Genomic DNA, 24,411 nt, shown 5'->3' on the forward strand with positions numbered 1-24,411 from the left:
GGATCTAAGAAAAAACCAAAAAACAACTCATTATTGCAAAAACAAATAAAGTTTTATTACATTTATATTTGTATCAAATATAAAACCGAAAGAAGTAAAAAAAATAAAAAATATGATTTGGTTTCTAAAATTGTTATAAATAGTCATAATAATATTTTTTTTAGGGAAAATAGTCATAATAATATTTAAATGTATCAAAATTTTAAAATAATTTTTTATTGTAGAATCTGTTAGTTAAAATAATCTTGAGTTAAAATACTTTTATTTTTTTTAATAAATCTTGGATTAAAATATTTGATTAATGATCTCTGAGCTTAGCTCAGTTGGTAGAAATATGTATATTATATGTAGGGGCTGAGATTCGAATCTCGTACATCCCATTTCTGCACAATTAAATTATGTTTAGTCATTAAACTACTTGACCAAAATAAAAAATTACTTGATTAATGTTTTTGAACAAAAATTAGTTGATTAATGTTGTCATGTGATATCAATCTTTATATGAGAAAAGTTAACATCAACAATAAATGACTTTTTATTTTGAGGTCATGACTGTTTTTTTTTTGTCAAGTAGTCTAGTAGCTAGAGATCACACAATTTGATTATGGAGATGTGGAGTGTATGGAGTTTGAACCTCGGCTCCTGTATATAATATGCAATATTCCTAACAACTGAGCTAAGCTCACGGGTATTCGAGGTCATGACTTTTTCGATGAACAAAATGCACAATACTGTTTTAAAACTTGAATAAACTGATGAACTACGTGGCTACTCTTCTCTTAAATAAAAAATAACAATGAATTATTATTAATTATTAATTAATATAAACATCCACAACATGATAGAATGACAAAGACAGTATTGCTCTGTTTCAACCAAATCATTGAAACAACCTTCTTCTTTTTCTTCATCTTCTTCTAAGATCCAACAATGGCGAGAAAAGCCGTATTGATCGGAATCAACTACCCAGGAACAAAAGCAGAGCTACGAGGATGCGTAAACGACGTATGGAGGATGCACAAATGCTTGATCGAACGTTACGGTTTTTCGGAAGATGACATCACTATTTTGATCGACACGGATTCGTCGTACACGGAGCCGACAGGAAAGAACATAAGACGTGTTCTGTCGGAGCTGGTGAGATCGTCGGAGGATGGTGATGTTCTGTTTGTTCATTATAGTGGACATGGTACTCGTCTTCCTGCTGAAACTGGAGAGGATGATGATACTGGTTTTGATGAATGTATTGTTCCTTCTGATATGAATCTCATCACTGGTTCGTACCAAGATATCTCTCTGTTTTTGTTTTTGTTTTGATTATGTTAATTTAAGTGTTTAATTTTGTGATTTTGGATCTTTTGGTTAAAGATTAGGTAGTGCTTCATCTTAAAGTTGTTTTAAAATTATTATTACTTTTTGACAAAAAAGTGTTTTAAGAATTGAGAAACGATTACAACATGTGTTTGATTTGATTCTACGATAAGGAATTCCAACTACAATGAACTTTTTAAGGTTTTTACTTTAATCTTATCTTTCTTGGTCAGTTTCCTGTAACATAGAAATGGTGAAAATTCATATCATAGAAGTTAGTATCTGACATGAATAGAAGGGAATACATGGGAACGTGTGGAAAAAATGTATTGATAGCTTGTGATTCAGGATTTCTTTATAGGGTAATTCTGCTGTTATTAATTAGTGGTAATGGTTGTAGTATTGGTGTCTTTTCTTTAGGTAGAACAATGTTGCATTGACGTGATGATTTTTGTATGTATGTAGATGATGATTTCAAGGAATTTGTGGATGGGGTTCCTAGAGGATGTAGGCTGACCATTGTATCTGATTCATGCCATAGTGGTGGTTTGATTGAAGAAGCTAAGGAGCAGATAGGAGAGAGCACAAAGGGAGAAGAGGAACATTCTGGATCCGGCTTTGGATTGTCAGGCTTTCTGCATAGGAAAGTTGAGGATGCCATTGAGTCCAGGGGATTTCATGTCCCTTCAGGATTGCGCAGTCATACTCGCAGGGATGAAGAAACAAATGAAGATAGGGATATTGAACTCCCCCATGGAGTGAAGAATAGGTCTCTGCCACTTTCAACCCTCATTGATATACTTAAGCAGAAAACTGGGAAAGAAGATATAGATGTTGGTCAACTGAGGCCTACACTTTTTGATGTTTTTGGGGAAGATGCTAGTCCTAAAGTGAAGAAGTTTATGAAGGTCATCTTGAACAAGCTCCAACATGGAGGTGGTGAAGGTGGACAAGGTGGGATACTCGGAATGGTGGGTAGTCTTGCCCAAGAATTTCTTAAGCAAAAGCTGAATGATAATGATGAGGGATATGCAAAGCCTGCCATGGAGACAGAAGTGGGAAGTAAGCATGAAGTATATGCTGGATCGTCAAAGCGTGGTCTTCCAAGCGGTGGGATTCTGATGAGCGGCTGTCAGACAGACCAGACTTCAGCAGATGCTTGTCCTTCCGGAAATGCAGCTAATGCATATGGAGCTTTCAGCAATGCAATCCAGGCTATAATTGAGGAGACTGATGGTGCAATTACATACTCAGAACTTATTCTCAAGGCTAGAGAGAAGCTACAGAAAGATGGTTTCACTCAAAAGCCAGGACTCTATTGCAGCGATCACCATGTTGATGATCCTTTCCTGTGCTGATATGTTTTCATCTCATGCAGACAGAATAATGTGTGTTTCTATTTTGCTGCTGCAAAATTTGCATTGCTTTTATATTATTATTTTTTTTAACAAACTTGGCGAAGGTGATGCAGTTGAACAATTTCCATTGGTGTGTTTCTCCATGGTACAGTCGTATGTTAATGTGTGTTTGGACAATGAATTTTGCTCCAAATGAATATTTATTTTTATTATAAAAAAATGAGAATATTTTCTTCCACTATCATTTTAATGATCATATATGTTGGTACAAACTGGTTTCCCCTAAAAAATAGTAAAAAAATAAAAAATAAATCAGACTGGATTATGTTATAAAAAGCCTAGCCAAAGGAATAATTATTTTTATTATAAAAAAATGAGAATATTTTCTTCCACTATCATTTTAATAATCATATCTGTTGGTACAAACTGGTTTCCTCTAAAAAATAGTAAAAAAAATATTCAGACTGGATTATGTGATACAAGCCTAGCCATCTACTTTCTCGGTGAATCAGTTTTACAAATATACAAAATCGTATTTTACGCTAAAATGGAACATAAATATTGGTGACTAGATGAAACTGCACAATTGTGTTGAATGGTGAGGAGGATGAGTCATTCCTCCAAAAAAATCAGCATCAAGGTTGAGCCTTTTCCTAAAACATAAATTGATTGTCGAAGAACAGAGGACACCGAATATTGAACCCATGGTCAAGACTGGAGACATCAAGCAACTTTCAAAAGGCTTCAAGTTGCTAGAATGAGAAGGTGAGCAAAGTCTATTATCCTAGGTCAATCATCAATTTCTTGAACCCATGCTAAGCCTGCCAATGATGTCAATAGGTTAGCTTCTTGACCATGTTTGACAAAAAATGAACGAGGTCAAGATTCTGAGAGAAAAACTTTTCTATTAATTATATCAAGTTTCTATCTACTTTGAAAGCAAATTATCAATGAATATATTATTCACAAATAGAAATGTGTTTGAGAGAGAACCTTGAAGCACAGTTTCAACAGCTGCATTAGGAACAAGAAGTCCAACAATTCGTTTGTTATCCACAGTAGTTTCTATGCGTACAACACGTAGCCTCCTATGGCTTAGGCGAGCCTGTACATATTTGATTTGCAGTTTAGTTTTTTTTTTTCAAAGAGAGGTATATTTAAATAATTTTTGAAGCCACTGCTAACAAAAATATATCAAATAATCAGTCGCTGGTGATGTCATGTAGTATAATTGTCTTGCGACTAAATAATGAACAAGAGCGGCTTTACAAAGAAAACCTTTTCAAGCAGATATAATCTCATTAAGCCTACAACGCAAACTCGGTTGTGTCAACAGTTACTATAATAAATTTCTACAATTTATATCAGAATCCAAGCTATCTACTACTCCCTCCGTCCCTAATTATAAGACCCTTTTAAGAATTTTTTTTGTCCCTTTTTATAAGACCCCTTTGTTATTTCCAACTACATTAATTATTTCTTTACACACATGCCCCTATTTATTATACATCTTTTTCTTCAATCAACAATAAATAACATGTTGAAAACATAAACTAACCTTCTTTCTTAAAGGATAAAATTGTAAAAACAATAGTGATTACAAACAACTTTAATACAAATATCCACTATCTTAATTCCCGTGATTTTGGCAAAAGGGTCTTATATATAGGGACGGAGGGAGTACAATTTTCTTGCTGCAAACCATATCGTTTAGAAACTCAAACCAGAAGATTAAATAATAGAACAAAGTAACAAAAGAATGGAAGAGTTGATATTATAACATCATAGATGCAACACTTTCGCATTAGAATGTTTTAGTTTTTGTCATCATATATGGTGAAGAGATACCTGCTTAGCAAGGGCCTTTTCTATGGTTCCCCAAACAGGAAGAATGAGGCCACCCAAGACATTCACTTCCTGTAGTCTTCTGCCCACTGTACAGAAGTTGCCAATCTTACAATTGGGACCATGCATGCACTGTCAAAAAAGGTAAAGAGAAGTCGATTTCAGACAATGTAAGTAAACAGGGATTGCGATTGTTTCATCTAACTTGTAATGCATCTTTTAGATACTACCATTCATGCATCATACATAACCATATACTGATCAATGATGTTAAAGATGGTATGGATAATACATCAAGGGAATAAGCACAACATATATATGTCTAAGTGTATAGCTAAGTTAAGTCAAAATGACAACTGTCTAAGAAATTCACAACAAAGAGAGCATTAGCATATCAGAACCCCGACTCAGTTCAGTATGTATGGCAAATGTTCCAGGATTCACAACAGATAGAAAGTACAAATGTACAATGACATGTCAGTTGATCTTAGAACAACACTAGAAAGAACAGAGCATGCATGACTGAGCAATATTTGCTTAGTCTACTTTCTTAAAGGATTTATTTATGAATCTCTGTAGTCAATAGTGGTGGTGGAAGTACTTTGTGTGGCAGGGAAATTGCGGAGAAAACGAGCAGAACAGACAAGACGAGCAGAAAAGCCAAAGATGCCCTTTATTTTTTTTTAGCATTTTTTACTTCTGTGACCTCTCTTCTCTTTCATGACCTCTCCTCTACTCTGCAAGAATGCGACCTCAAATCTTATTCTCTTGTTTTTCTCTCCCCTAAACTTAGGCATACCGTCCTTAACTCTACCCACCAAAACACTATAATGTTTTGGTGGTCGTCTGCTACGCTATCCATCGTTGACTACATAGTTATGAATAAAGAAAATGATAGTAAGAGCGAAGGAATGGTATTTTTTAAAATTTGATATAATCACTGTCTATAAGCCTATAACAAATAAATAAAATTGTTCCTTATCTTGTTCTAAGAAACTGGTACCCTGATTAAAATGCAACAAGCAAAACTTGACCTAGCCTCAAGATTTCAATAATATTTGGTTTCATTGCAAATTTACACACAAGAAAAATACATTCTAAAGAAATATACCTGTTTAGATGAAGCTTCATATTCCTCTTCCCAACCAGTTTGAGCCTTTTCTAAGGATGAAACTTTTCTGTATTTACTTTTTAATTCAGATAGAGGCATCTCCCTAAATGATTCAGAGGAACCATGATTAAAATACAATAAAACTGAAATACCCAACAAAGCCTAATTGCTAGAATACATACCGGTTTGATTCCCCAACGGGAGGACGAACTATCTTATACATACCCGAAGCAGAGCTAGAACACGAAGAACAAAAACAAGGAAATGAAAATCAATAAGATCGTGTGTAGAACAGAATGTAGAACAAAAGGACATACACAAACCAATTAGAAGAGTGTGGGTGTCAGTGTCGCATGGGGCAACTCCATGTCTTGATCTGTATACTATCATGTCTAATATTATAACGAATTAAAACATTGGAAGCATGTAATATATTCTCCTAAAATTATCTGCTCTTAAGCAAGTCAAATATCATGATGATATAAAAAAGTATATTGAGAAGCATGTATATCCTGAAGTGGGCATCAGACGTTGAGTAAAAACTAGTGCAGAAATCAAGTTTGTTAAATAAAACTCCTAATTTAGTAACAAGAAAAAGGAAAACTAAGAAAGAAATAAAGCAAGCTAAAGAAAATTATGAGGCCCGCGCTCTTTACTTTTAATCCAAGCACATGTGAACGTAAATATATGCTCAAGTTTTTAATTTGGCAACTTAACAGCAGAGAGAAATTGTTGATAATTAGTTCATATTCAATATTCAATGATGAATATTGAATATGAACTAAGGAAACAGGTATTAGGTATGGTTGCTTCCAATAACAGGAACACGTAATGAAAACCAAGAATGATACCTTTCAAATGCTAAAATGAAATGACGCTTTCCCAACCACTCCCTCTTGGACTCATAGAAGCCATCATTGGCTGAGCCAAGCCCATCCTTTTGTTTTTCATTCAGCATGTTACTTGCTGACTGACATAAAAATAATAAGAAAGTCAGTATTTTATGTTTGTTTGAGTAATGCAAACACCAATAATTGGGTCAAACAGAAAAGAACAAGCACCTCCCATGTGATCCCACGATCCAAGATGAATGTAAACAAAACGGTAGAAGCCGCAGTCAATTGATCAACATGAACTGTCTGCATGTAAATGAAAATTTTACTACTCCATATTAACAATACAACAAAGTTAACTAAAAGAACAACGACTAGATATTATTTTTATTCTCTGATGATTAAAAAGGAAGGAATACAGCTCAAAATATAGGAGCAGAATTGGTTCTAAACAAGATGTAGAAAATAATTCTAATATATATTTCAAGGTTGTCAAAAGAGTACATACACTAATTCATTTAAATAGATTAGTCTAAACTGAACGAGCCTGATAAATGGGCCGAGTACAATTATTATAATTATAAGTAATTACAAATATACAATAGTTACAAGAGAAGGAAACAGTTCTGCAGATATAAAAAGAAAAGATCCTAAGATCTGTTCAAATAAAAAAAATTATATTTGGAGCAGATTTGACACAATACAATAATAATTAACACTGAGGAAGAAATAAGGAAAGAAGTTAATAACATAAATATAAATATAAGAGCAGACACAAGTCTAGCAAACAAACCTTCGGAGTCCCCTGTAGTTCAATGACATTAGCCTTCAAGTCAACAATGCCCGTGTCGAGGTTACCTTCAATGCGAGCATTCCGAACAAGAAGATCCAAGATACTCACAAATAACTCAAATAGCCTGTTGATACAGTAGTATTTAGCATATTGAATTCAGTACTTTAAATTGGAAGCATCAAGTCATTAATATACAAAGGACACACCCATTCTGAATATCAGGAGGTAGTCCCAAAAGCCGGTTGAGGAATCGTCCAACTTCGTGCATATCTGAATCAATAATTCGACCAGATAACCTTCCAGAATCTTTACCATTTCCTACAAAATAGGAATCACATGTTTAGTCAAAAGAAGGTTATGTAGTGTAATATGTGGTATCACAACAACACTTCAACAAGGAACAAAACCACTCCATTGAACGTTTAGATGAAGGTAGTAATGACTTACCGAGAACTGAGTCCCTAACTATCCCAACAGATACAAGAGCAGCTTTTGCCTGAATGATGAAATCTTGAACAGTATCTGGTCTGTCAGATGAACATCCCGGAGGTACAACAGGTAGAGAATCCTAGAAAACGATTTGACATTAGATGGATTTGAGCACCATGTGGACACCTCTGGTGAGAACACTTGGTTACTGTATCAAATGAGAACAATTAATCGTAACCGGTATATTTAAATTATTGGCTCAGGTTACATTTTAGGTAAAAATATCACGGAAACTTTATTTTGCTTCCCCACCCTTTCTCCTCACTCATGGTTCTCCGTAAAGAAGATATCAAGCGGCAGCTCAAAAACCACTTTGTGTAACAAAAGAAGTCATGAATGACACACCGATGCACATCAAAGCTCAATCCAGTGATAGCGGCTGTACCGGTGGCCATTAAATGGTCGGTTTTATGTTATACAGGATCTTTACTAGTGAATATATACTACATATAACAGGCAGTAGTTAATTAGCATTCAAATTCAACATAAAACCCTGCATGATTAAAGAACACTTGGAATTTTACTTAACTGCATTTTAGGTCATTACTATGCCTCTGGTGTTGACTAGTTGGTGTCATTCTAAAAGGACCCTCAAACAATTAAATTAAAAATAATTAAAAAAAAATTAATCAGTATGCTGATCACACCAAAGCATGGGTCTGCTCCAGATTACTAGATTATACCAGTTTGTTGTTATTGTTGTTGTTGTATTTGGGTGAAGTCACGATTGTGAATGAAAAAAGGAAGAAGGTTCAGTCACATGATAGCCATTAATCTAAATCTATCGGTTAAGATTAATTGTTCTCATCTCTACAAATAACCAAGTGTGTGTATATGTGTGTGCGTGTTTGCTTCCCAATTTCAAAGAATAATATGAACCTGCTCCATTATTCCTTTGTACATAATCATCAGTGCCCTCTTTCCATAAGCACTGTCGTAATTATAAGCACTTAATGAAGGCCCAGCCCTGTAAGCCATGAAGGAAGTCAGGAACATCAACAAAGATTTCAAAATTCATTGATGTCAACTCATTGAAAATACAAAACCGATAAATCCAACATGCCTGCGGTCCCCCTGAGTCAAAGCACCAAGAGATTCTAATCTCTTCGCAACAATTGATGCAAATCGTCGTTCTCCACCAAGATTAGTAAAGAGTATCCTGATGCATTTATGAGAATAGTGATCAGGTAAAACTAGTGTAGCTTGGCAAGGCAATATCAACAAAATCTATCGCTATCGAGTCTAAGGGGCTTACATCTTAACTTCTATAGGATTTCATGAGACAGTGAACAATATACACCAGCAATAAAGCATTTTGACAAAGCATGATAACAACTTATGTCTTTAGGTTGAAACAATTAAAATTATCTGGTTGCTGTAGGACAGTAGGACGGAGTAAAAGATAGATATGAGACTCTTACTATATTCTATTAGATCAATGTCAATGAAACGTGGTAGTATTGGAGTTTTGGACACACCTTTGACACTGATACTTCTTCAACACGTGTCGAACACTACTCACAAACTCTATAGGTATCCACTTAAAAATTCAATTTTCTATTGCCAAAGACAGGGACCAAACAAGTTTGTCCAACTGTTTCTTAAACACTTGTGAAGCTTATATGGATGAAACAGAATACTTTGCCTTCAGGCTTCAGTTCTAAGTTAAATACTTTCTCTACACATTTTCTCATTCTCCTAATACCAACCAAAATCTTTTCCTTCAGGCCTTGGTTCTATGTTAAAGACTTTGCAGATATGAAACCAGAGAGGCAATAAGTTAACTACTTAACTTGGTGTAACGGAAATAACAATATGAAAAGCAAGCAAAGAGAAAGAGTGCAAGTCATTTTAACTAATAACCTGTATTCTGGTGCCGAAGCTTGATTTGATCTATGAGTTCTTCCAAACTGCTGAATTGCACGGTCAGCACTCCATGGAAGCTCTAGCGTTAAATGAACTCTTCTTTTCTGTTGTGTAAAGGTCACAGGGCACATAATGGGGAAAACAAGAATAAAACAGATTATAAGTTACATCAAGCAGGAGTTCAAAACCACACCAAATCATAAACAAGGGACAGACAAGACAATGATATCAGGGATAAAAATACTTTCAAGTCAGATTGGCATACCTGATTTGCTGCTCTCCTATCTGCCTGCAAAGAAACACCAGCTGATCCAGCTTCAGAGATAATAGCAACAAACTTTTTACCATCCATAAAAAGCTGCTTTTCATGCATGTTAACCATTTCCATGGTGACTTCCTTTCTAAACAGATACACAAAAATTAACATAATGCAGATACTATTAAATGCTGTTAATCAATAAGATTTGGAGACGCTACAACTTACGTATTACGAGCCTGATAAGTTACACCCTTTCCAGCAGGGCCCCTCACAAGCATGCCTCTCCTTCCTGTAATTTCTGCAACTTTATCTGGCCCCCCTAGCTGTATATAAATATAAATAAATTTATAACCAGAAATGTTGCATCAACCTCAATAAACACCGATCATAAAAAAAAATCCTACTTTAGACCAACAATGAGTTATATTGCATCAACCTCACACCAGATAGATGATGAGCACAGGTCCTTTACAAATTTATTACACAAATATTAAATTGATAATATAGAACAATGTCAGAGATTAAAGAAGAAAATCTTCAAAGGCAAAGTTTTCAATCATACAATATGGATGCAGAAAAACTTCCCGATCCCTGACATCATGCATCAATAACAAGAAAGTTAACTATTCTGCCTATACACGTGGATAGATTCAATGAAAATTGTAATTTGCATTGGATGCTTGAACACACATTTTTCCTACAAATGGGATATTAAATATTTCAAACAAAGAGAGATTAAATATCAATACAAGAGCAAAAACCGGAAGTTTCAAAACTCTATAAATCAAACATTTTAGTTATTCCACAACAGCAAAGAGAGATATCAAATATCAATACAAGAGCAAAAACCGGAAGTTTCAAAACCAAACATTTTAGTTATTCGAAAACAGCAATTGTGATGGAAGAAAAGGTCAGCAAGCATCTTTGATTTACTGTTTTGCATCTATGTAATGGTTTCAAAATAACCTATAAAGATTATAATTAAATTGTATTTTAGCACAGTTAAGAAAATGATCTTCAAAGCACGGGGCTAAATCAAACACGTGATCACTACCTGGTCAGTAATGTCATCCAAAGGATTATTTGGAAGATCCAACGAACGAATGATCTCTAATATTTTTGTCCTACGTTCCAAGGCTGCATCATACCTGTCATAATTTAATAAATAATCAGCATTTTTTTCTGTTTTATTTTTTCCCCCCTAATTTACGTTCATAGAGATAATGTATCTTGCGGCTTCTTTTCTAACCAGTTATTCTGCATAAAACCATCAAAGTCAGACCCCAATAACTTGAGAAATGTTCAAACTGTATACCTCTTCTGGATTTCTGCTATGTAGGCCTGCCTTGCTTGAAGGTATTCATCTGTTTTTTCCTTACACAAATGGCATGACCACTCTTCAGGAACTACATCACCAATTGGTGGCATCAAGCATGCGGAATGGACTAATTTACCACAGCAGGAACACTGTAGCATTTTTTTCCTTTCCTGCAATAGAAACCATGTGACTACTACATCCCTAGCATAACATCAAAACAATTCAAGAGATTCCAAAAAAAAAAAGCAAAGAAAAGAAAAAACCACCTCCTCAGTAGTGCAAATTTCACATATTTGAAACTCCTCATCAGAGTCATTAGATTCAATCCCCGAATCAGCTGCATCAAACCAGAGGAATCTTGATGAAATTCAAACATATTTTAATAAAATTCACACATTTCTTTTTCAGAGGTTTGGTGAGAAGGAAATAAAATATTGTTGCAAAGTGTTGTTTAACGGATTTTTTGGTTGTCGCTGGGAAAGGACTGACAGCATTTTCAAGAATTTCTACTCGCCTCTGATTTGTCATGGTGCTATTGTAGCTTCCCTTTAGACGGTCTTCCTATTTTAACTGATTCACTATCCTCAATTTTTGTAGTTTTCTCTTCTTCTTTATATATTTTTCTTGAAAAAGAACAATAAACTTGTCATCACTTTTTTTTCGTAGAATAAACAATTCTTTGCAGCATGGTAATTAATTTGCATTCTTTACTATCCATCAACACTAAGCAAGTCAAGACCAATAAATGCTAATACATTATGAATAGATTGTCAACTGAAGCATGCACTTTTGCACACGATATAGTCCTCAAGGTTATCAAACTCATAAATCTTGCCTAGGGTTATAAACTGAAAACTGTAGCAGTGCAATAGTACTGCTACAGTACATGGAGGCCCTACCTCTAATGTAATACTTGTATACATTTAATTAATTGGGCAATAATATTATTGAATTGTTGTTAGGGTACGCAGCAGACTCGCTCTCAAAACCTACACGCTCTCTTCTCTCACCTCCTTTAAGCAACCACTGCCTTCAACCTCACCGCCCCCAAAATCCTAACCCTTTAAACAAGATGTAGCCTTTGCAGTGGTGGTGGGAAGCTTGGATTTCATGTCGGCCTCACCACCATACCCCAATCGGAGTTGTTAGCCGCCGCGACTTTCAAAACCAATCACGCCGCCGCCGCTGTGTTGGTTGGTTGTTAGCGGCCAACACTCGGGTGGGATTTAGTCCCACATCAGATAGATAGGATTCTTGAGAAGAGTTTATAAAGAGAAGGCACTCCTCACCGTACAAGCCGGTTTGTAGGGACGAGTTAGGCCTCGATATTCGTGACAGGTTTCCTTGTTATGTTCCTTCTTATTTCGCCTCAAATCGTCGTTGTACTGTCCCAGACCAGATCTCCATCCTCCTTTATTCTGGGTTTTCTCGCAGAATCATGTTGGATGGGAGATAGTGCTTCTGGTTTGTTACAACGGTGGATTTCGGGTTCTCAAACGTGTTTCACGTGTGCTCTCTTTTTAGATTTGTTGCTGTTGTGGTTGTGTCATTTGGTTTGCTGAATGGCTTCACCGCGATTTACATATCCGGAGGGTGGTGTGTTGCTGCTGGTGGACGTGTATTTGCAACAGACTAATGTGGCTAGAAATGACCTTGTAACTTGCGGTTTGTTTTTGCAGCAAGCTGTCGATTTGTGATTCTGTTACCATGTTGGCGTTCAGATTCATTTGTTGTGCCTCAAGAGATGAAGTTTGAGCACTCAAGCTTGTCTTTGTCTTTGGTTTGATTATATGCCTATCGACCGACTTGTGCCTAGGTTGTGCCTGTATGTTCGCTTGATGTGGGCCAGAAATGGCTGATTAATTTGCCGTTGATCATCGCAGTAAACAGGTGGTGCGCGTGGATTCGTTATTTACCGTGTCGGCGGTCGAATCCACTCCCCACTTTCAAGCATCTGTCCGGGCATTCAAAGGTATTCTGCTATATTCCGCTTTGAGTTTGGGTTTGAAATTATGTCTGGGCATTCAACAGTTTTGATCAGACAATGGGATCCAGGGAAATTAAATATTTTGACGGTAATAATTGCTTACGAATGTTGTAGGAGAAAGTACCCCACTTTCTACAGTCAGTTTGATTTCGTATATGATAGATGGAAGTTTTGGGGAAATCAAACTAATTTTAGATGCCACAAGTTCGATGCTATTACAGGACCATGGCAAGTCAACAAACTGATGTCATTTTCTGAATTCATGGGCCAAATCTATCAACAAAGGATCTACACTGCTATTGGCAAATAGAAAACGACATTTGGTCATCAAATATATTGGTTCGTCCCTCACCAACCCCCTAAACAAGTTCATTCCTAGTTGGTTCTCTAACAAATCAATGTCTTTCCTAGCTGCAAGAAGGGCAATAGAAATCCGGGGGGGTTGCTATTGATGGGATCCATGATTAGAAAAGCCCAATTGGAGAGGGAAGTGGTGAGCTGGCGAGTTAGTTAGAGAGTGAGAAGGGGTATATGAGGTGTGTGAGAGGGAAAAAGGAGTCAGTTCGGCTTTTAGATAATGTCTCATGTCCCCCATACCATATGCAGTTAAAGCACAACAGGAAAAAGGTTATGCATACAAAAGATTCATCAACTTTACTTCTGGGTGACTCACTTTCAGATTCTTCGTCGCTTTCTACATCACTAGGAGGCTGCAACTTGGCTGATTTTCTGACCCTTCCTTTTAATGAAACATCAGGAGTTGCGGAGTGCCGCTTCCTTTGGAGCTCCTTAACACCATCCTCTCCTATATTGTAAATGAGAAAATATATATAATAAGTCCACAATAATTAAAACAAATTAAAATCATTTGGCAAAACAATCTCAAACCTGGAAGGAGTTGAGGTTTTTCTGGTAGCGGGTAATTTTCTTCCACAAATTTAAGCAGCAATTCCCGAGGTCCAGAAACAAAGTCATCAAGTTCAGAACCCTTTACAAAAAAAAAGTTGAGTGAAAAAACTGAAATGCAGAAAAATATTTGTTTATATGGAAATGAATACATAATCGAAATACACACATATTTTGTCACAGCTTCCTCTGTCCTTGCTTCGCCAGTACTCTGAAGACCAATGACTACACATTTTCCATCAACTAATGCTTGCTTTGCTAATCTTACAGTAGCAGGTACTTTAGCAGACATACACATGTGTCTAAAGAAACGCTACAGAGCCAAGAACATATTTAGTATCGGGACAAGTGACACATCAAAATAGAGATTGTGTCTTCAGGCACCACTTAAATATTAATACCTGGTGGCTTGCCCAGTATAATCGCCATAGTTGACTAGTGTTAGGCTTATCATTTAGGAAGGCACTAGCTGACAGCAATTCTACTCGTAATTCGGCCCAAAATTCTGCTGCCTTTTTATACATGTCCTGAGAAGTTTCATACAAACAATAAGGTCATCAGGTGAAAGTATTGAACTCAAAAGGATATAAAAATGAAACTTCAGATAACATAGATGATCATACATGTAAATTTACAATTATATAAAAACAAAACTTGAACAGTATGCAGCCAGGAGATGTCTCTAGTTTTCCACAACATCAACCCCTTTTATACAATACATGAAGTTGAAGTAAAAGGAGTTGAAGTACACATAATAGAATGGAAAAAAACGTTCCTAATCTGACACTTACAATACCCATAACAGCAATATATGTACATACATACACACTGGTGTCTGAATATAATGCAGGTAATTGTATATAAATCAATCAATACATTTGATATTGCCAAATGAAAACCAATGAAACACAAACCAGATGTGGATGAACTGGGGGTGCTAGTTACAACATATCACAAAACTAACAAACATCCGGTTGAAACTGGTTTTGGGGATTCCTTTTTTTATTTACCTTATGCTCTACAATTATTATTTTCAGATGCCAGTCAACCAGTCAACATTTTACCAGATAATCTCCATCATTGTTTCTTCTGTAGAGCAATTACAGCTTCAGTAAATAAGATAGTATTAGTTAACAAATCAGTGTCACATACCATCATTTTATCTTCTAATGGCGCTTCAATAACTTCAAACTCAGCACCCTCATAGCTAAGTGTCCGACATAAATACATCCCCCTACAATGAGAAAAGTCAACAATATTCTTTCATAAGCATACATGTTCTCAAGTCGAAGTGTTCATTTATACTTGGAAATATTATACCTTGCTTTCATGTCCATGGCAACTAATTCTAGAGCTCCAACACCCCCTCTATCAAGAGCACCTGGATGTATAAATTCAAATAGTTAACTAAACTTTACACATTAAGGGGATGTGCACATGGGGAAAACATATGTAGAAAGCAAGTATATACGAAATTCTAGAACATTTTATATTATGTAGCTGTAGTAAGTTGAAATTTAAACAATTGTAAAATATTAGTTATCCATCAATGCTTTCATAAATGCTTCCGAATTTATAATACAGGTCAAAAATTTGTTTTAAAAAAAAAAACAGTATGTTCATGAAGAAAAATACATCATCAACTGGAGGAGCATAATTACTTTAAAAACATTGCAGCGGCAAGTATTGTAAAAGAAGTGCAAGAAAGAATAATTTATCCAAAAAAATATTTAACGAAGAAGATCAATAACAGGATAATAAAAAAAAAGGAAAGGAAAGACTTAAGAACAGATAAGAATGCTACCAAGAAATTCCCGGAACTCGGAGAAAGAAGTTCCATCTCCCCAAAGACCAAGCCTAACCATATAACCCATATTGCGAGGTTCAGATGCACCAGTTGCTGAGCAATAAACAACACGAGCTTCAGGTAGTTTATCCTGTAAAATTAGATCGCAATAACTGAAACCATGTTTTCAATCCACCAATTCAATGCCAAAATTTACCAAGTAATTAGACTTCAACACAAGTAGATTTGGACCGAGCATGAGACATATGTAATTAGACTTCAACACAAGTAGATTTGGACTGAGCATGAGACATATAAAGACACATGCAAGATAGAGAGAGCATATGTACGGGTATGAGTAAACGCTATTGGGTACCAGTGAAAAAATACCCGTTATGAGTGACTGCTAAATTTCCAGCATTGTTATAACAAAAAGATGATCTACTACAGCTTAATAATGAGGTGACTGCTAAAGAGGCTTTAGGTGGTAATAAAACTTGAAAGATATATTTGTAACTTGATAATAAGGATGAGTTTGGCACCTTTCCTAGATAAGTTCAGAGAATGTGTTTGGGAACACGGTGGGAACCAATTCAATGTGTGGTAGTCCAACACGTCAAAGTGTAGTTCTGGTTCAACTGCGAGATTCCACCATGAAAAGTGTGTCTTCCAACACACGCTGAGTTTGGTATTTTAAAATTGTTGTTGCTCCTAATGTTATTTATCAATTTGTTGCTGCTAATAATTATATCAAATAGTCCCAAATTTGGGGAGTATATTTTCAGTCATAAAATAATGTGCGTTGTTTCAAAATAAAAAGCTTCTGAACCACTTTGCAAATTTAACAAAGAAACAGCTTTTAGAATACGCTGGACATTACAGAGAAAGCAAAAATACAACTTTATTGCACAACAATACAATGGAAACATATGATATGCTGATGTAGGAGGGCTTCCTTAGTAATTTTATAGTATTTTATTTTAACCAAATCTTAGTAATTTTCTAGAACTTTCTATTATTATTTCGTTTTGTTTTATTTTGGCCCACGGGTTTGTTATTTCTTTCACTATATTCATTAATAATATTCGAGACTTTTCTCTCAATTTCTGGTGGATTCCGGAACCCTATTTTCACAAGTTTGTCGCTTGCAAGCTTGTTCTTTTCTACCTAGGTTTAGCGCTTGCTAACCCTTGCTTCTGTACTGCGTCATATGCTCCAGCCAATTATACTAACACAAAATAAGCAGATTTCCACAATCACTTTCACTCCTTTCCTCCACCAAAACTACAAAAAGTGAATGAATAGAAAATGCTTTAACAAACCAAGACACAGTTCTTGGGAATGAAATGCGGTAACATATACTGCAATTGGCTTTCCTGATCAAACATGCAAGAGTCCAAATCTTCAACGACAACAACAACAAACCTTATCCAACTACGTAGAACCAAAATCAATATCACATGGAATACTGTACAGTTTGGTGCTTAATGGTTCTGGTTCAGGTGCACAACATAGGACTTATCCCCAACACAGTACCGGGGAATAAGCTGCATAAGTTCACAAGTTTGGATTGAAATTCAATGAGGATTGCATCATTAGGCACAACCTTTAACAAAGACTATCAAATTTGCACGCTACCAAGCAGAAAGACTTTATTTAAACCTTTGTATAACAAAGTGGAGCAAAACTAAATTGTCCATATAGCCTAGATTAAATTATTGTCCATTTATTATTATCTATCAATTAAACCGTCCAATATTAAAAATTTAAAGATATAAAAGTTCACCCCGTCTTTTCAAAAACTACTCAAGTTTTTCAAAAAGAAACTTATAGATTCCAGCATTTTGGATGTTAGGACTTCAGTTTTTATTTTCAACTGTCGAAACACTCTCCAGACTTTGTTTATGTCCATACAAATTTGCGGCTTTTGGCTAGGAAAAGTGAAGAATGCAAGGGAGTCCTAAGATGTGGGACATTAGTGGAGATGTATGGGATAGCTTTGATGGTGCTGGAATTCATGAAATGGCAACATTGTATCTAGATGAAACAAAGATACAAGCTGTCCTATTTACGGATGATGCGCAAGATGGGGATGAACATTCCAATTTCTAACTTCGGATTTTTGGAAGACAATGATTTTCCATTTCTATTTTATATTTACCAATGTTTAAGAGGTATGTTCTTAGTTTGTATTTTTTTTCATATTCTGTGATATTTTATTTTATATTTTTATATCATAAATGTAGCATATCTTATATTTTCAAGAAACAATGTATTACCATATCAGATAAATATTGTATATGATTCTCATACCACATACCGGAGTACAAATCCAACAAGCACTGCAACTCAAATTAGTTCATAAAGGTTAATCTCGACGGATGTTTAATTTGTTTTGTTACAAAATTAATTTTGAGGATCTTTATCTTGCCCCTGGACCTATGCTACAAGTTGCATCTATTAGGCAAGCTAAAACTAGGCCCTTGTATCTTTCTCTCTGATACGATATCTCCTACTCTACCGCTCATTTAATTTCACCTTTCGGAAATATAGTCCAAAAAATATATTAAATATAAATAAACAACAAAGAATGAGGATTAAAAAGAGAATCTAAATTATCTAAAAAGAAAACAAAAATATATCTTTCAAAAGATTGATACCCACCTCAACATAAAATCAGAGTACATTTTTTCTTAAAAAAAGGGACAAATAATACAAATATTCTTCATTCACTGATCCAAGAGATTGAAAATTAAGAACAAAACCTGAATTTCAAGCACTGCTTCTCCGGTTCGTGTTGGCTGACTACCAGCTTCAGGGACCAAATTTTTTGCTTTATGACACTACAATGAACCCATCAAATATTAGTAACAAAAGGTAAAGAAATAAAATTGAATCAAAGAAGCACTTGAATCATTAATGTTATCCTTCAAAACAAACATTGGAAAATAATAATTTATACCACAAGATGTTTGCATACCTCATCAAAAATTACAAGGCCGTCAAACCCTGGTCCACACCACTGCACAAGCTGCTGGAGTCGAGAACGACCTTTCTCTGAAGATGCTATAAGGCTATTGTATGTCAAGAAAACAACTCCCTCCTTGATCCCAACAGACTTTGAATCAAGCTTAGAATAAGGCAGTTTGTTCAAAGCATGCACTGGATTAAAGGAAAAAGAAAAGGAAGACATTTGAACTTATCAGAGAACGTTGATTGAAATATAGATGAAATAATTACAGGAACATTTTAAATAGGAATCTAGATAAACACGAACACCTGAAATGGGCTATAGATGAAATTACTCCCATGAAGATGATAAACAGAAAATTTCCATTCTTTGGACAAAAGAGGCATAATTTGGACAAAAGAAGCACATTTAAGACCGATAATGTAACATGTCTCGTGGATTAATAAGAATCCTACAATTTTAGCAATGTTGATCATATTGAGAACCACTGGCCATGAATCACCTATAGATATCCAAAATCCTAGTTCGAAATGTGATATCACAAAACTACTCCATAAAATATCCATCAAATCCTAAAATTTGAAAAGTGGAAAATAATAGGAGGAAATAAATCCCACAGTGAGAACTATTTTTGCACCAGTTATGCATTTGTAAAAATATGTAAACTTAGTGTAAATTCTGTGTGTCTATAATGAGATCACACACCTTGTATTTATAATGGTTTTACGATAAATGCATTGAATGCTTAATGAGTAAGCACTACCCTAGGAAGTTGTATACTTTAGAAGTAATAACAATCAATCTAGGAAGTTGTACAATTAAAGGAACATGTAAAGATTGTTAACTTTAACAATATTTAAAGAGTGTCTTTTAAATAACCAGTGGTTAAGTATGTAACACAGCTTTATCTATATAATATCACCAAAGGAAATACCTTCAATACATGTTGCACCCGCATCATCCAAGTCTCTTCTAGCGTCAAACTTCAAGTCTGAACCAACAGAAATCCACCTGTGTAAGATCATTGAAAACATGACAAAAGCATCAAAACAAGTAAACTCTTAAGAGTATAGCCAGGCATCAAGTTCAAATTACAAACACACATGGTCATATGGTTAGGTAAGTGTGTTCAAATATGCATCCAAAGAATGAATTTGCTTTTAACTCAGTTATGAATAACACGCAAGTAACATTGCATGCAGAGACGGTATGACCAAAACTTACAATGCTTTTCTCCTTCCATGGTGCCAGTTCTCCCAAATTAGACCTGCAATTGTTCGACCTTTACCTACACCAGCTCCGTCTCCAATAAAGAATCCTGCTCTAGCTCCACTGGGGAGGTGCTGAAGGTGTCTCTGTCAAAAAAATTACATTATACACAAGAAAGGCAAAGTAAATCATAATCATGTACTGTCTATTATGTCAAAGAAGAAACCTGACAAGCATAGACCAAGGTCTCAATTTGCAAGCATGACAAAGCCTTTGAACTTTCCAGATTATCTTTAGTTTTTGGATCATAGGTAGGATCCGGTGGTTGCACTGCAGACAAGGAAGATGTCTCCACAACAGGGTCTGGGTGTGGAGGTCCAATAGATACTTTTGGTGGTCGCTGCATAAGAAGACAATTTAACATCACAATTGAGTGCTTGTGTAACTTGAAATATCAATTGAAATGTTGATAACAAACTTCTACTATACAATTCTGGAGGAAACAATTAGTAACTCACATAATCCGTAAATGTTTCTCCAGCCATGCCGCCTTCATCTTCATCACGCTCCACTTCAACAGCAACCTGATTTTAATTTAATGCAGGATAAAAGTCAAAATATAGACATACGAAGGCTAGCTAAATATAAAAACATTTTTTCAAATAATTAACAGAAAACCAATAAATTAATAAAAGGAGGGAAATATCACTGAACAACTATACAAAATAATTTAATAAAAGTATCAAAAAGGTAGAGAGTAGGTCATCCAATCTCTTTTGCCTATAGGGGTTTTATGTTCACAAATATATTTTATCATTATTCAAAAACAAAAAATAAAAAATAAAATACTTCAAATATAAAAATAATAATAATAACACAAATATAACCATATCTCGAACAAAACTGTAGAATCAAGAACCCTACCGTGCACACAGGAAAAAAGGAAAATTATCAATTCAAAAGAGCAACCAATTCCCTAGGCAGGCACAATATATACATCTAAAAGTATCCTTAAAACGACCATCAGAAGAATGCTTGTAGCAATGAAAGTCTTTCTCTACTAATTTTGAGGGACAGGCTTGTTGTCTATTGGCGATACTTGCATTTGACCAGCAGGCTGCATAAAAATTATTATTCTTACTTCTCAAATATATTCAGGTCATTCCTTTAAATCACAAGGCCTGAACATCAGAGATCACGATTGAAGACAATCTCAATTTTATACAAATAATCCGGGGTCTTTCTAATTGAGTAGGTTAAAAGTGAAAAAGTATAAAACAGATAATAAAGAAAAAATTATTTTCAACTGAAGTTTTGGTCTAGAGTGAACGATGAGTACACTTTAATATTCACCATTTATTTCTATCGCACATTGCAAGCATGAAGCTATTTGCATTCAAGATTTTCCACCTTCCACCAAGCCAACAAAGGTTTGGATGGAGGGGACTGATGGAAAAAAGATAGAAACATAAGGCTGTGTGGCTAGATTGAGAAAGTTATAAAAAATTTGTAAAAAAGAATGTGGGATGGTTGAGCAAGGTATTGCTTCCGTGTTATAAAATCCTCAGATAAGGAAAAAAAAGTTTAATCAAAATGAAAAATTACATTCCCTTCCCTTTACCAGCAAACCCTTTCATCCAAAGGATAAGAGATGAAAGACAGAAGGCTGGTTTTGCCATATGAAAAACTGATTCTTGCAGACTGAGAGATACGTAATAGCAAAATTTTAAGACCCTTAAACAATTTCACTTCTTTGAAGAATAACTCCTATTCAAGTTTACAGTGCATGAAATTGCTATTAATAGAAGTTCTGCAACCATCAACGCAAACTATACATTCTAATCCTAAAACAACAAAAAAATTCATGCATGAAATGGACGAAATGAGAAACAAACCGGCAACATAGACACTGATAATAATTACCTTAAAAAGTTAACTTACATCTCCCAAAATATGACTTCCCTCTTCTCATTGATAAACTACTTTCCCTTCATCCCAAAAAAACAAACATAGCATATTCTACTTTCTATTCACAATTCTTGTTCCCCGATCTGTATATTAACACATTCATCTTATAAACAATCAAACATACTATCCTTCCATGTTGCAATACTTATTTATCCTTAGACCTTATCAACTATCAACATAGCATCAATAACCATCACACCTTAATCAGCATTAGATAAAACATGATAAAGACCAGAACAAAACATAACACAAGAATTCCTCCATATCTACTACAGCTTAAATATAGAAAACAACTCAACAACAACCAAGTCTTATCCCACTAAGTGGTGTCGGCTACATGAATCAAACGAAGTCATAATGTTCTATCAAATACCATATCTATATCAACAACCAAGTCTTGATAGTTTCTCTTACGGTTTTTTTAAGTCTTCTACCTCTAGTGCTTTGACTCCCATCCATCTGATCTACTGGCTACTCTTACTACAGAATTCAGATGTCTTCTCTCTACATGCTCAAACCAACTAAGCCTAGTTTCCACCATCATTTCTACTATAGGTGCTACTCTAACTCTCTAATATTGTCATTTCTATTTCTATCACATCTAGCCTTACCACACATCCATAACAAAAGGTAAAAAAAATCCAACATTTTGGTTCCATTAACCGACGACAACAGAACAGAATGCCAAAAACATTGCTTTCGTTTTTGCATTAAAATAACACACTCGCATCCAAATTTGAAGCGAAAGCAACAATGTATCATTACCACTCAATCTCACTTCAAGTATATTTACAACTAAACCACACAAAATTACTGCATTTCCACCATTTTCAATATCTGTAGTGTCGCTTCTGATTGAAGGTGTGTCCTGTGTTCGACACTGACACATGTTATTGATTACATTCAATTATGTCAATTTTTTAAATTACTACTGGTGTCGTCAGTGTCTGTCTCATAGTTGTCAATCACTAAATGCTAGATGAAATAATTACATACAGAAATCAGCATCACATTATGCAATGTATACAGTAAAACAGTAACACAAGCAACTTCACAATTCCAAAATCATCAACAAAAAAACGATGAAGCAAAATTGAAGTATGAATCAAAGAAACCGAACCTCGTTAACTTCTTCAAGCGTCGGCGGAGGTAAAAACTGCTTAACCTTCGACAGATCAACCGCAAGATCAACATTACACTGAGGACACGAAAATCTCGATAATCCATGCGGAACATTGAGAATCGCCTTACACTTAGCGCAAGGAAGCTGGATCTTAGTAGGATCAATACCATGCGCCGGTAAATTCTGCGTCGGCGGAGTTACCGGCGGTGCCGTTTGGTGTACCCTAGCCATGAGTTCCGGCGGAAGCATCTGCGGCATTCGACACGTCGGACAAGCGAATTCGGTTAGTCCAGGCGCTACAGTTAAGATCATCCGACAACCGGCGCAGCGAACACGAACGCCGCCTTCAGACGGTGGTGCCGTTGATGCAGGTGGCGGTGGTAATGGCGGAGGAGGAGATGGAATCGACGGTTGTGATGTCATTATTTTTTTGTTTGTTTGTTCCTTTCGAGCGAGAGAGCGCGAAAGGGAAGAGAATGAAAAAAAAGAAAAAAGTTTGTTATGGCTTTGATTTGTGTAACTGCTTTTTATATTTCGTTCTTCTGAATTGTGTCTTCTCGGTAGGAAATGAACCAAATTGTGTATGGATGGAGTGTGTGAGATTTGGGATTAGGGAAGTTGGGTTCACTTCTTTCGCAAACTGGGAAACTGGCACGTGATATACCACGTGATACATATCATGTGTTTCTATTTTATTTTATTTTTTAAAAATTTCAGGTTATCGGTGATAACAATTTTCCTCTTTTTATTCAAAAAAAAAAAAAAAAAACTTAATTGCTCTTTGGTCCAATAAATATTTAATTGGTATCGTCTTGGTACATTAACTAAAAAAAGATTGTTTGAGTATTTTAAGTTTTTTTTAGTCTTGTTTTTGTCCCGATTTTTGTTAGGTTTAATAAAAAACGTTAAGTGTGGACACGTGTCACCTTGTTATCTAAGAAAAAAAAATTTACGAAAAAATATTTTTTAAATATATATTTTAGTTTTTTGTAAAAAATTCCCAGAACCAATGACAAGGTGACACATATTAACTCTGCGACACGTGGCACTTTGTCATTGGCTTTGGGATTTTTTTTTAAAAAAATATATATATATATTCTAAAAAATAAAAAAATTAAATTTTTTTTTTGTAAAGAAAAAAACTCAAAGCCAATGACAAGGTAACAAGTGTCCAGGAGTTAACTTTTTTTAAAAACCCTAACGGAAACCTAACAGAAGGGACCAAAACGAGACTAAAAAAAACTTAAATATTCAAACAATCTTTGTTTTAGTTAGGGG

At 35.2% G+C, this 24,411-nt stretch overlaps 2 protein-coding genes across 3 annotated transcripts; one reads left to right on the plus strand and one right to left on the minus strand.

Moving 5' to 3' along the window:
• The first annotated feature begins 830 nt into the window (after positions 1-830).
• LOC25502442 (metacaspase-5) lies at positions 831-2,913 on the plus strand. Its single transcript, XM_013589850.3, has 2 exons — positions 831-1,276; positions 1,777-2,913. Exons 1-2 carry the CDS (start codon positions 931-933, stop codon positions 2,667-2,669), a joined length of 1,239 nt encoding a protein of 412 aa, XP_013445304.1. The 5' UTR covers positions 831-930; the 3' UTR covers positions 2,670-2,913.
• A 119-nt stretch (positions 2,914-3,032) lies between these two features.
• LOC25502443 (protein FORGETTER 1) lies at positions 3,033-23,760 on the minus strand. 2 transcript variants are annotated; one of them, XM_013589851.3, is made up of 32 exons: positions 23,131-23,759; positions 20,561-20,626; positions 20,269-20,442; positions 20,058-20,188; positions 19,768-19,844; positions 18,843-19,024; positions 18,628-18,705; positions 15,881-16,013; positions 15,397-15,457; positions 15,229-15,310; positions 14,478-14,603; positions 14,246-14,389; positions 14,059-14,158; positions 13,844-13,975; positions 11,450-11,520; positions 11,181-11,353; positions 10,920-11,013; positions 10,091-10,188; positions 9,872-10,007; positions 9,604-9,710; positions 8,804-8,899; positions 8,620-8,707; positions 7,699-7,819; positions 7,458-7,569; positions 7,252-7,375; positions 6,687-6,764; positions 6,477-6,595; positions 5,808-5,861; positions 5,626-5,728; positions 4,518-4,646; positions 3,663-3,774; positions 3,033-3,490 (listed from the first exon to the last, which is right to left on the minus strand). In XM_013589851.3, the coding sequence occupies exons 1-32, from the start codon at positions 23,554-23,556 to the stop codon at positions 3,459-3,461; spliced, it is 3,759 nt and encodes a 1,252-aa protein (XP_013445305.1). In that variant the 5' UTR covers positions 23,557-23,759; the 3' UTR covers positions 3,033-3,458. The 2 variants fall into 2 exon arrangements, 1 of the variants encoding a protein (XP_013445305.1); XR_003007894.2 differs by lacking the exons at positions 3,033-3,490; positions 3,663-3,774; positions 4,518-4,646; positions 5,626-5,728 and having other exon boundaries at positions 6,477-6,591; positions 23,131-23,760.
• Between the last annotated feature and the right edge of the window lie 651 nt (positions 23,761-24,411).

Source organism: Medicago truncatula, chromosome 8 (genome assembly GCF_003473485.1).
Source record: "Medicago truncatula cultivar Jemalong A17 chromosome 8, MtrunA17r5.0-ANR, whole genome shotgun sequence".
Taxonomy (NCBI): domain Eukaryota; kingdom Viridiplantae; phylum Streptophyta; class Magnoliopsida; order Fabales; family Fabaceae; genus Medicago; species Medicago truncatula.

Bases quoted from the DNA above. Each gene is read 5' to 3' on its own strand.
- LOC25502442 (XM_013589850.3), top strand. From the start codon at position 931: ATGGCGAGAAAAGCCGTATTGATCGGAATCAACTACCCAGGAACAAAA. The intron at 1,277-1,776 runs GTTCGTACCAAG...GTATGTATGTAG, and splicing joins TGATATGAATCTCATCACTG to ATGATGATTTCAAGGAATTT.
- LOC25502443 (XM_013589851.3), bottom strand. From the start codon at position 23,556: ATGACATCACAACCGTCGATTCCATCTCCTCCTCCGCCATTACCACCG. The intron at 11,354-11,449 runs GTGGTTTTTTCT...TTTCTATTGCAG, and splicing joins AAATTTGCACTACTGAGGAG to GAAAGGAAAAAAATGCTACA. The intron at 7,820-8,619 runs GTTCATATTATT...ATCGTTTTCTAG, and splicing joins ACAAAGGAATAATGGAGCAG to GATTCTCTACCTGTTGTACC.